Here is a 13,341-nt window from a genome sequence, read left to right on the forward strand (position 1 = left end):
TTGGTGATTGTCTTCACATAATACAGAAAAGAACTGTACTCAAAATACAATATAATATCCTGCTTACTAGAAAGGTATCCAAACACATCACACTGCTAGAGGGACCCCAAAAGTTCTTAACCAAAAAATCAATGGACTAAAGATCTTTGACTACCCAGACAAGAGTCACGTTCATGTTAAAAATAGTAACTGGAGTTCCACGAGTTCCTGAGTCTCTTCCTTCTCACATTTTTATGTAACTTCAGTGATTCTTTCTATACTGTTAAGGATACAACCCTTCTTTATTTTTTTAAGGATACAACCCTTCTCGATCTCTACAACTCCACAAGTACTTAAAACTATAAAGACTTGAATTGCCATGAATAAATAAATAAGATGCACAGGACAGACAGATTAATTTTTCAGCAATACACCTATCTCTGGAAAAACCTTCCATTATGTGTGATATAGAGTGATAACCTCACTTGCTTTAAGACAAATGTTGACAAGTGCATGGGTTCCCCTAAATTCACTCTGTGTCTGACAGGACACAGGAAGAGACCTGTGATGGAGGTATTAACAAGATGCCTATAGTCCGTGTACTAACTTCATCTTGTAAATTCTATGAATTTATGTACTTTTCCATTATCGGGGCAACATGCAATGATTGCACAGCGATTAGCCCTGAAATGGTTGTTTTGAAAAACTACCCTTGTTTAAGTGAGACAAATTGTAGAGGCCTGAATATTAATCTGCTTAGGTTTATATAGTTATCACCATGCTTTTCAACCTTGAGTATTACACAGGGGCAGCCTGTGCTATTGGACTTCAACCCCCCCCCAACAGTAAAAGATAGAAGAAAGACCCCAGCTGTAGAAGAAAGAAGAAAAAAACTAAATAAAAGAAGAACAAAAATTGCGGACCTTCGCACATGCACACTCGTGGCATTTCCGACATCCAGACTGCTGCTGAACCAGTCCAGAGCATGTGCAGAACTCTGGACTGATTCAGCAGCAGTCCGGATTAGAAACACAGCAGTCAAGAGCACCCCAGAAGTCTATGCAGTTAGTTACAACTGCATAGACTAGAAAGGGATTGCACTGCAACGTTTGCAGGCTGGCCTGCTCTCACAGGAGGGAAGGACGTCACCACAGGATTGGGGAGCTTAGCACGTGGAGTGGATATATGGAGCTATACAGCATCAGAAGGCCCCGGATGTATGTAAGTGTATTATTACAAGAAATGGTGTGTGTGTAATGCCCCGCTTGCTGTATACTGGTGGCTAGAGAACACATGGTGGTGGGTAGAGAATACCTCAGGCTTGATCCCTTTACTTTGGTTGCAGGTGGCAAGGGCCTGAATTCCCTACCCACCACCATCATTTGTAAAAAATGTGCAGATTTTTGCCTCATATTTGTTCTGTTCCTCATAAAATCTGTGGTTTCTGTATTTTTGTTACCTAACACAGTCAGTAGTGTAGTGGTGCACTGGTAGCATTGTTGCCTGATAGCTATAGGTTCTCTGGTTTTATTCTTGACTGGGTTGCCTTTTGTGTGGAGTCTACATGTTCTCCCATCTTACAAAGACATATGTCTGGAGTGTTTCTCCCTGGGCCTCTGCTGAAAATTGGCTTTTGTTCCAAGTCAGACGTTCCTGGTTAACAAATGTTAAATAAACAAAAATAACAGGCATTTGAATTTCAGACTTCATATTCTTCAGAAAGTACATGGTAACACAAAACCTTTTATTCTAGCAATTTTCTAAGTTTATAACATGGGTATTTGAAAATTTTCCCTATTTTTGGGACTGTATTCCCCCATTATTGGCTTCGTCCAGGTTTTTTGTGCTAAGGTTGAGAGCTATGGTGAGAACTGAATTCACTGAATATGTTTGGGGGCTGTATTCCCCCATTACTGGCTTTGTCTATGTGTTTTTTGCTAAGAGGTTGAGAGCTATGGTGAGAACTGAATTTGCTGAATATGTTTGGGGATTGTATTCTCCCATTATTGGCTTTGTTCAGGTGTTTTGTGCTAAGAGGTTGACAGCTATGGTGAGAACTGAATTCACTAAATGGCAGCCATTTAAGTTTCAGTCTTCCTCTCTTTCACAAAGCAGATGATTTGGCATAGTGGTATGTTGCTCTGACTGTTTTGCACAGGTCCTGGGTTCAATACTTGGCAGTGAACTGTATGGTGGTAACACAGTATTTTATTCTAGTAACTTTCCAACATTATACAAGCAATGTTTAAAATGTGTCCCTGGTTTTTGGGCTTCTGACCCCTCCCCCCAATAAATTTTGGCTTTTTCCAGATTTCTTGTGCTGCAAAGTTCAGAGATACAGATGAGTGTCAAGTAGATTTTACAAGAAGCTGAGAGCTGCAGGGGAACAAATGTTTACTGCTGCTTATGTTGTGTCTGCTTGCATTGTTACTAGCACAACAGGTAGTGTATTTTGGGCCTTTGTCCCATTTCTATGTATGGCTTTGTCCAGATGTCTTGCTCTGAGGCTGAGAGGTATAACAAATGTGTCAGGGCCATCACAGTCAGCCAGAGATATTTCAAATTGTGACATACTTGTTGTACCTCAATCCCCCATGTAGTGACTCTGGATGTGTTCAAGCAAGGCAAGGAGCACTTATGCATTGTAAATGTGCAGAGTATCTCCCCATCCAAATGTAGACACAAGTACTACAGTGGCTTTTCATCTGTCCTTGATTTTGCAGAATGTTCTGGTTTCTGTCATATTTTTATACTGTTGATTTATGCTTATTATTATTCAGAAAGTGCCTGTTGCTCTGTGTTTAAGTAGCAATGCTTTAATGATCATCAGTGTCTGAGATTGTAAGATGCAAGTAAGCTTTAATAAGCATACTGTTAAAGAATTGCCAACACTGAAAGCCATTCTGTTGTTACCATGCAGAGAATACTTACATAACTAGATAATGTATAAGCCTTGGGTACTGAAATGCATATGACAGTATTTGTAATAAAAGACAGGATTACATTATTTTAAGAAGCTCATTACATTTGTTGGAGACTTGCAGGCTTTACCTGTAAATTAAACAGAATGCCAGTCTATCATGTTCTGAAATCTTGAGGCTCTCTTCACTCTGGAATAAAATCCCAGTCCAGGTTAGGCAGAGTCCCTCATTGACTCTCTTCAAGAGGAATCTTGATGAGTGGATGGGGGATCGTAGGTTTACCCCAGGTATCACTTCTGTGTCACTGTTAGACAGAGGCACAGTATACAAACCTCGTAAAAGGGCATAGCAAAATTAATTTAAAATGGGTGGCGAAAGCCAAACACACTCTGGCTAGGCTTGTAAATGCCCTAGGGCAGATAGCCTAGTATGAACCTATGAACCTATGTGTGGTCCATAACCTGTGCAGTAATCCTTTAAGCAATGTATCTTGAGCTTGTTTCTTGTTTGCTTTTCATTTTTTAGTTTGGTCATGCTTTCCCCATGAAACAAGTAGATAGTTGTCAGGCAGCAGGTCTTTTTTGGATAAGAAACATTTTTACAAGGGGGGGTATCACAGAGATTGATACTATCAGCATGTTACTTGGTACTTTAATAAACTGAATATAAATTATAATTAGAATTGGAGTACAAGGAGAATTGGTTTGACTTGAGTACTGCTTGTTTTTCTTATACTTGATTTTGACTGGCATTCCAGTAATGTGTTTAAAAAGTAATTTATTTTTTCATGTCTCACAACCTTTTTGTTTCCATCTAGATATTAAGTAAGCTGTCATGCAGCCAATGCACTGAAATATTTTTTTTTCTTCTCCACTTCATTTTGTCTTGATTACACTTTCATAATGACGGTTTGGCACCCAGGGCAGCGTATTTAATTAAAGTTTGGGGTTTTGAGCATAGCTCCTCCCCTTTCTAGTTGGCTGCACCCCTTCCCATTGACCCCACCCATTCAGCTGTCTCCTGCAGCCCCCCTTTGATTTGAAGTCACCAGCCGCCACTGGTATTACAACCGTATTATTAAGCTTTAAAGTCACAACGAAGGGTCAGAAAGAGGAACACTTTCTTATTTTTAATAAGATCACGAGTTGGTTGACGTCATTCAATTAATGATGACCCTTTGTATTGTTTTCATGTACTTTTATGTTCCTTTCTGAGGGTTCAAAACTCATAGCATTATGACTAATATGAGAAGTGTGGCTGGTGGAGCGAAATACTGCAGCCACACACAAAGACGTTGAGGACAGCAGGTGGTTTATGAGAACCACATTACCTTAGCTGATGTCCTGTAAAACTAAGTGAGTTATTGGACTATTAACCAGTTGTCTTTTATAATACGAATGGGATATGGTCTCTGGAAAACTGCCATTATTCCTTTTTTATCATATTTTTCAGTTGAAATGTATTGTCAGAAAAAGTGAAGGCTGTACCCACATCAGCGGCAGCAGTGCGATCATTGCGACCACGTGCTAAGATTCCAAGTGCACATTAGACCTGTTGCCCTGATAACAGAAAAGTACCCTATATACATGGGGAAAAAATCACTTTATCCTGAGACTGGCCACTGGATGGGGAAAGGCTTGTTTCTCTTGGTGTGGTTGGTGATAGGAGAGCAGAAGTAAGAATCATGAAGGTGAGGATCTTCCCCTAAATGTCAGGTAACCTTCCAATATATGAAATAGGAATTAGTGACCATTATTAAAAGAGTTTGTTTGTGTCTTTCAGCTTTTCCCGGTTAGGGTTCGCCACAGCGGAAGTCCGGTCCGCTAATGATTGGTAGTTGATTTTTACGTGCCGAGTTACCAGCCCTGACGCACAACTTTCAACGAAGGTACGCCCATTCACGCATGTCTCCACGCAGAAGACGCTCTAGCTGAGAATCAAACCAGACAGCATCTTACCGTGAGTCGACAAGGCTACCGCAGCACCACCAAAATTAAGTCAGATAATAATTTGTGATCAGCTATGCAGCTATCTGTAGTCTATATGTTTGAATGAGTCTAGAGGGGTAGAAAGTAAGAATCATGACAACTGAATTATTTTTTTAACTTGCTTTGGTCTTTGAACATTGGACTATAGGATGGAAATTTAGTGTACATACTTTCATGTTTTAAACTGAGTTGCAAACTCACCAAATGTGTAGGCAAAGCACAAATGTTTAACATGCACTATTACATACTTCTTATTCATGCTCTTATGAATTATGAGATAATGACAGTCATGATTCTTGTACTGCTAATACGCAGCAGCTGCTAGCATCTTTTATGGCATTTTATGAACAGCAGAACTCTTGTGTACTGTAATATTAAGCTTGATGGTATTCATCTATGATATTTTTTTCTGAGCTGGTTACATCATTTCTGTCAGTCTTTACTTGCACTATCTAACCTTTTTTACAAATACCACTAATAAACAATTCATCCCTTGAATTACCACATACTTACATATATAACTGAGTTGTTACACTCCAATTATAAAGAACAAAGAATATACGAGTAAAACGTTTAACTCCAAAAATGAAAATGGTCATGATTAAAATGTTAACAAAACCACAGTAATATCAGATGGTTACTTATGCAGTATAGACAATATTGTGGGATAAAACAAACCAAAATGTATAAATTAAACTTTGAAAATTGTATTGAAACATGCAAGTATTTCATATTATTTTATTGTTAAATGTTTTAAAAATACACCTGAGCTCTGGATAGAGTGTCTATTTAGCATCTTTTACCTAATAGAATTAATAGCCTCTCATAAAACAAGTGGCACTGCACTTTATACTGTTCAGTAAACATTAATAAGTAGAAACATCAGAACAAAGCTTATCAAGTAGGAAAGATGCCAAATGTAGCCACATACAATGTCCAGGATTCATACAGATACGTTGTAGGGCACCAAAGCTTTGCAACTCATAGCAAGAATGCCTGCTTTGTAAAGCAGATATGGATAACCAGGTAGGGATTGGTTACATGGGTAGGCAGGTGCATTTCAGGGACAGCATAAGGGGCACAGTGAAAGACCTTCAAACTCGGCTCAAGTGGTACAGATGAAGGAATACACAGTGAGCCAGACAGCAGTATCATACTGCCTTGTGTGGGCATCATGGGAAAACAGACCATAACCACAGGAAGTGCTGTGACATGCTGCCGGCTATGACAGGCTGTTGTTAGGCACCACATAATGACTACATACTGCATATGCTAAAGCCCTATTATGTGTTTCCCATCCAGCTGGACATTGATTGGCTCCATAAAAGGGGCAGAAACAGGAGTATAAAAAAGTTTAAACAAGGGTAGACACAGAAAGAAAACATAAATGGAATTTCAGGTGGAGGGATGGAGGGAGAGTGCAACATTTTTTGTGACTATAGATCCCTCTGTTTTTTATTTATAACAAGAAATGATGATGGGAAACATGCAAGAGAAACAAGGAAAGGAGAGGAAAGGGGGAGCATATGTAATGGAGACAGAAAAACAAATATGAAATGGCAAAGGCAAACAGGACAAACTAACACACATACTCAAAGGGGAGATATTGCATACATACAAATGGAAAAATTAAGGATAGATTATAAATAGCTGGGGGCTAGGGACTCAGGCAGCATGCCATCTTCCAAGCAGCCCAGAGGGATGATACTGGGACCTAGTAGATGAAAGTCCTTGGTCTGAGTGTTCAGTTGCATGGGTCATACCCTCCTCTAGCAGCTTGATGTCAGGATCCAGCCAGTCCAGTGAATCTTTGATATACTGCAGAAGGGGCTGACGTGTGGCTACCCAGTGTGTCATGCTTTGTCAACCTCTTACACCATAGGTTCATAGGTTCATAGGTGTTTACTGGGCTAATGACCACAAGGGCTTTTTTAAGCCTAGCCATGCATCCCAAATCTCTGACAAGTATTGATACCCTTAATAAGTGTAAGCAGGGGGTTGGGAGATGAACTATTTACAGGTTACCTGTGTCCATTAGAGACATAGATGCCAAACCAGGGATGAATTTATGGTTTCCCATCCAACTATCCAAGTTGCACTTGAATTGGATTAGGGTGGAACTCTGTTTCATATGGATGGGGAGCCTGTTCCATAGATGCTGTAGTCTCTGGGATACATACCGATCTCTCCAGTAGGAACTATTTATATCACATGCAGGGTTTAAGTCTTTAAAATGGGTAATTCTGGTGCTGTTTGTTTTGTGGATATGCAGGAGGTCCATCAGAGTGGGGTCTTACAATGCCCTATATGCTAGGCACAGATCTCCCCTCAAAAACCTGTAGGAGACAGAGTACAGAGATAGGGCCTTGAGGCAGTCTGCACTGGACATTTTACTTATGCCCTGTATTCTTTTAGTGAGGAACCTCTGTGGACGCTCCAATTGTTGGATATGCCTGGTTAGGTGCATATCAAAGGGTGCATTGTACTCAATGATAGATCTGATGAATGCTGAATATAGTGGAACAATGACTTCCTTGGACTTCGATGCCATACCTATGTTTATAAGTTGTGCAATATAGAATTATTTACAAAATTCCAGCTAGCTGTGCTGGCACAAGTCTACATCCACTGTCCTACTTCTCCTGGCCTGGCTGACAGTACCTCCTATCATCACATCTATAATCAGTGAATGATTATTATCTGTTTGGAGGGAAACTTTCAGCACCTCCCACTCCAGCTGCAGCTAAGCCAGTGTAGGCAATTGTGGTGGGCTACCTGCCTGTGAACTGGCATCTCCCCCCTGCCAAGGCACTTCCACCCTATTCACCCACTTCAGCTGCAGCCTTGGCTAGGTCATTAGCAGGTGAAGGATGATGCATCTGTATCTCAATGGTCTCATCTTGACCTGTAGAAGGGAGATACAAATATAAGGTTGCCATTTCTGATGATGTCCCATAGATGTTACAAAGGAAATACCATAGGTGAGAAGATAAGACTCACATATGTAGCCTGCTGTGCCAAAGATCCCTGCTAACTTCACTTGCAGCTAGCACCATTTTCTCTCACTCTTTCTGTCCTGAAAGATAAAAGGGGCATAACAGCCTCGACAAATGGGAATGGATAAGATGCAGACAGTTGTGAAAAGGCACAGCTCACATATATGTTCAATTAATCATAAGCCAGAGATGGTGCATCCAGCCTGTTTAATAATCTATACTACCACATATAAATGCAGTCAAACAGAAACTGAAATGGTGCTCACAGGTTGAGACAAAAGATACAGTCCCACCTGTACAAGCAATGACATAGAACTTTGAAATGGTGGCCACAGCCTCAACCCTGCAAAGGCAGATGCCACACCCTACAAAAAGCACAGTGCCTTAACAATATTGCAGCAATCAACCGGATCCACAGCACATATACAGACACCCACATCTATCTCTGTGCTATATTCTGGTACCTCACAGGTGAACCAAATTTTATTAAGTACACTCCTCTCAAAAACAGAACAAGTTTTAGAATATCAGTATGAAATATAGACTAGTAGCAAGCACAGAGGACTAAAGCTCAGACATGTTAATGCGCTACTTCCTCTGTCAATTGCACAGGGTTTGAATCTTTCTTCCTTAATTTGTCTGCTGTTTGACCTTGATCAAGTCACTTAATCAGACAGTGCTTTGGAACAATTGGAAATTTGTACCAGGCTCTTTAATGGTCTCCTGGACTACACACCTAGCAGCTACTTATGAACATAAGTAGAAATTACAAATGCTTACAATACAGTTCAGGGAATTCTTGCCTTTCCTCTGCTACTTATGCTCAGAGATCTTTGAGCAATGGCAATGCAGGTCATCCTAGACACTAAAGATAATCACAAGGCCTTCTTTAGTTATGTCAGGAACATGGGCGGAAACTCCCAGATATACTCTGAATTGTTGCATAACGGTACAAAATATACCGAACCTACAGACATAGCCAACATCCCGGCAGACAGATTCAGTGCAAACTTCTCCCCCCCTTCCCCCCCAAAGGAGCAAATGCCTATCCCAACTGAATGTAACCTCCCTGACATCACAGATGCACAGGTGAAAGCTGCCCTCTCCAAAGCAAAAAACACAGCATCTATGGGACCAGACGGTGTCCCAGGCTGTGTCTTACATGAGCTCCAAGAAGAACTGAACCCTCACATTAAGTCACTGTTCAAACTTAGCATTACTACAGGATATGTACCCAAAGAATGGCGTACAGCTACAGTGGTCCCACTCCACAAAGGTGGTGCAACAACGGACCCCGGAAACTATCGCCCCATAAGCCTGACTAGTCTGGTCTGTAAAGCTATGGAGCGTATTATCACGGAACTCATAAACAAAGACATTGAGAGCCTCCAGACACTGGACCCTTCCCAATTTGGCTTTGTTAAGGGCAGATCTTGCCTCTTAAACCTAGTTGATTTCTTTGAAACAGTTACCAAAGCCATAGATCAGGGCAAGGTAGTTCACACAGCCTACCTGGACCTCGCAAAAGCCTTCGACACAATAACCCACTCGAGCATCATAAATAAGCTTACCAGCTTAAATATCAACCCCTATATCACAAGATGGGTTGCAAACTGGCTCAGAGATAGAACCCACATGGTCAGAATCGCAGGTGCCATGTCCGAATCCAAACCAGTTACAAGTGGCGTCCCACAGGGCTCAGTTCTGGGACCTCTCTTGTTCGGTATATATTTCTCTGAGGTTCAGGCTAACACGGGGGGATTATGGCTAACAAAGTTCGCAGATGACTGCAAACTGGGGAACATAATCGAATCTCCAGCTGACACAAGCATCCTCCAAAAGGGTCTCACAGAGACGGATGCTTGGTGCCAGAGCCACGAGCCACGTCCTCAAGCTAAATGCTAAAAAGTGCATAGTCATCCCCTTTGGGAAAAACAAGGTGCCCACAAATTACCACATAGGTGGTAATCCATTAAGTACAGAAGAAGTAATTAGAGATTTGGAGACCAACGTAGATAGTAATCTCTCCTTTGATAATCACATTGCCAAAGTGGTTAGAAAAACCTTCTATATAGCCCATCTTATCACGAAAGGGTTCACATCTAGATCAAGAGAGGTCATTGTGCCCTTCTACTCGTCACTCAACAGGCCCATAATTGAATACAATGCCCCTTTTGGGATGTACCTTACCCGACACCTGCAGCAACTGGAGAGACCCCAAAAGTACCTCGCCAAGAGGATCATGGGCTACAAACAGATGTCCTATGCAGCTCCACTAAAGAAACTCCAGCTCTACTCAGTTGCTTACCGCCTACTCAGAGGCGATCTATGCCTGACGTACAAAGCCATGTCAAACCCAGAATTAATGGACATGTTCCACCTCAAAAAATCCAAGTCCCTTAGAGCTACACGCTCCAGGGACCTAAACTTCAGCACAAAAATAAATAGGACATGCTGGAGGGACAGATTCATTTCCCAGAGGCTCCCCTCACTCTGGAATAGAATCCCAATTCATGTTAGACATAGCCCCTCACTGACCCTTTTTAAGCGAAATTTGGACGCGTGGATGGGAAATCGCAAATTCACCCCTGGGATCTCTCCTGTGTCCCTGCTTTAATCTTAAAAGGGTACCTTCTGTGACATACTTTACAGAGGCACAGTAGACTAATCTAATAGGGAGGCAGAAGCCAAATACACTCTGGCTAGGCTTATAAATGCCCTAGGGCAGATAGCCTAGTATCTACCTATGAACCTATGAACCTATCATACCTGTATTGCTCACTAGTTCATAGAATGCTAGTAGCAAAGGTCAACAACTCTACCAGGGCATATCAGGTATCCACTTTATGAAGTGGAGCCACATAGGGATCCATCATTCTCTCCATGAACTGGTTGTGTAGGAGACACAACATCACCTTACCCTCCTTTATACACCCGGCATGGGTTTTCCATGAGCACTAGCTCTGACAGCCATGAATATGCATCAAAATAAACTGGAAAGCTGTGAGTCATGCTTTAAGCATGACTTTCAGTTGTAGGTAGTGCTCCTTACTGATGCCTCAAACAATGCATGTACACTCCTAGCCTGTAAGCACAAGCAGGTGGGCTCAGCATACCAGTGGTATGCAATGGAATGTACCTACACTGCATGCCAAAGATATACCACTGGATTCATAGACCTTGGGAGAATCTAGTCTTGTTACCATACATGAGGTGAAGACTAGTATTCATTTGTGAATGTTTACCATGCTACCATCTTAAACACCAAAATGCATAGCAAGGAAGCAACTGCAGCAGCACGTGAGTAGACTGAAACCCTATCTGGGGGCACAGAAGCAGCATTTCCACAGAAAAGAGCCCATGGGAGGCACACATTGTTCCACAGTACTGTGCTAAGATGTAGTTCACCACAGTCATATATACATGCCAGCCCTTGCCTAGGAAAAGACTATGGTAAAATGACTGTTACTAGAGTGCAACTTCTTTTCTGTACAAGGGTTGTCTGCAGCTTCTATCTGCACACACACACAAACACACACACACACACACACACACACACACACACACACACACACACACACACACACACACACATATATATATATATTGATCCCCTATGAAGTATCAAAATTTCAGAACATCGAACCTCTGATCATCGAAGACCAGAGGATCAATGTTTTGAAATGTTGAACCTTGTGAATGGAGATCGCAGTACAGTGTGAAATGAGAACTTTACCATTCTCTTCACTGTAGTGCGATCTCGGAGTTGGTATATTTAAGTAGGGAAAGGAGGCAGTTAGCCAACATTACAAAACAAACACACTGAAGCATATCAAACCCACCCAAGTTAGGAGCTTTGTCCCTCACACCCCCTAACTAAATATACCAACTCTAAGATCACACTATAGTGGGGAAAAAGGCAAATTTCCCCATGTTTGCCAACTGCTTCCTTTTTTGGATTAAAATTCCATCGATGTGACCATACATTAAAGTAGGTTTTTGACATTAAGTGCAATTTCAGTAATGTAATCCTTCAAAATGCTCCTGTTATGAGAATTACTGGAATAAGTTGTTTGAATGTATTCTTACAATATAAAGTACAGTATAAATTGTTCAACAGTTGATTGCTTTTTCTATTGCACTAACTTTCCTTGGTTTTATTCCAGAGTTACAATTTATTGGTTTTATATATATTTCATCTTTGAAAATAACCATCTCCTTTTATAATCATCTTCTTTCTTCTCCATTGTTAAATGTATTGTATTCTCATCTATTGGGCTTCTGCCATTTTGTAGACTCTATTTTGTACATATAGTTTCTAATATTCTGTAAATATGTTATTGCCTTTACTATGTGTACTATTCACAATCTTATAGTTGATCATTATCTTTAAGGCAACTGTTTAGCATAAAAAATAAAGATTTTTGAAAACAAAATATGTTTTGAAAATCAAACACTATGAGTAAATCTAAAAAAATCATGGCATACTCCACCAGGACATGTCCTGCATGCACCTTTTTATTTTACCTTTCCCTCTTGCTGGCAGGTGGCATCTCTGGATCTGAAGAGGCAAACGAGGAAGTAGAAGAAGATGATGAAGATGGCCTATTGAAAGAGGATATGGCACTTGTCTTGTTGTCACTCGAGTTTCTCCTAAAATGAATGAATACAGGAATAGACCAGATTTTCAATATAACCCAAGTAAGCAATAACAAGTAATTCACTTCATGAGGTTGATCCCATTGTCTGCGATGTATATGCCCATACTAACAGCATAACATGTTAACTCCAATAGTGACCTGAGTAACCAATAGGTTTACTAATCAAAGATGGTGAGACATCAGCAACCAATAGACTTTGTACTGGTTAGGCATTATCACAGCCCTCTTACAAGTATAGAATCTTACTGCTTCCTCAAATTATATTTTGTGTGTTTGTTAACCAAATTAGAAAAAAGATTTTCCCTTAAACTACAGTATCTTTGAGACCTACTATTTGTCAGTTGCACAGATGTGTATAACAGAACTTTAGACCAGGTTATAATAATGTTTTCATATACAAACAGAAGGTCTGTCCACCCTAGATCTCTTTTTAAACACCTTCTTTTGAACTCTCACTTTTAATTAATGACAAGGATATGCATACATTAGTAGAAAATAACATTTTTCATAATTTTAGTACATTATCCATTCCATGTATGTTTTCATTTTAAAAATTATCAAAATTATCATTCACTCCAACATTACATGGATTGCTTACTTCCTGCCTTCCTGTAAACCTCACTCCTCCTGAACATTATTCTTCATGTATAGTTACCAAACATTCCATTTAATTTTATGTAATTTTCTCCTTCCCTTTTCTAAAAAGCTGACCACCAGTTCTTTTATGTACTTTACAAGATTCAGTACTTCAATTACAAATTTGGCAGCCAATAGCATTAAACATAGTAAGGCTGTA

The 13,341-nt window shown here is 40.4% G+C and overlaps 1 protein-coding gene across 4 annotated transcripts in view; it reads right to left on the minus strand.

The window, feature by feature from the left end:
- The window catches only part of LOC122792228 (transcription elongation factor A protein 3-like), a 1,160,229-nt gene that overhangs the window by 490,310 nt on the left and 656,578 nt on the right, over positions 1 to 13,341 (minus strand). For all 4 annotated transcript variants that reach the window (XM_044059974.1, XM_044059973.1, XM_044059975.1 and 1 more), the window contains one exon: positions 12,412 to 12,537. In XM_044059974.1, coding sequence (XP_043915909.1) covers positions 12,412 to 12,537 — 126 coding nt within the window. The remainder of the gene's footprint in view (positions 1 to 12,411; positions 12,538 to 13,341) is intronic.

The sequence above is a fragment of the Protopterus annectens genome, chromosome 1.part2, assembly GCF_019279795.1.
Source record: "Protopterus annectens isolate FY-2018-M chromosome 1.part2, PAN1.0, whole genome shotgun sequence".
In the NCBI taxonomy this organism is placed as follows: Eukaryota; Metazoa; Chordata; order Ceratodontiformes; family Protopteridae; genus Protopterus; species Protopterus annectens.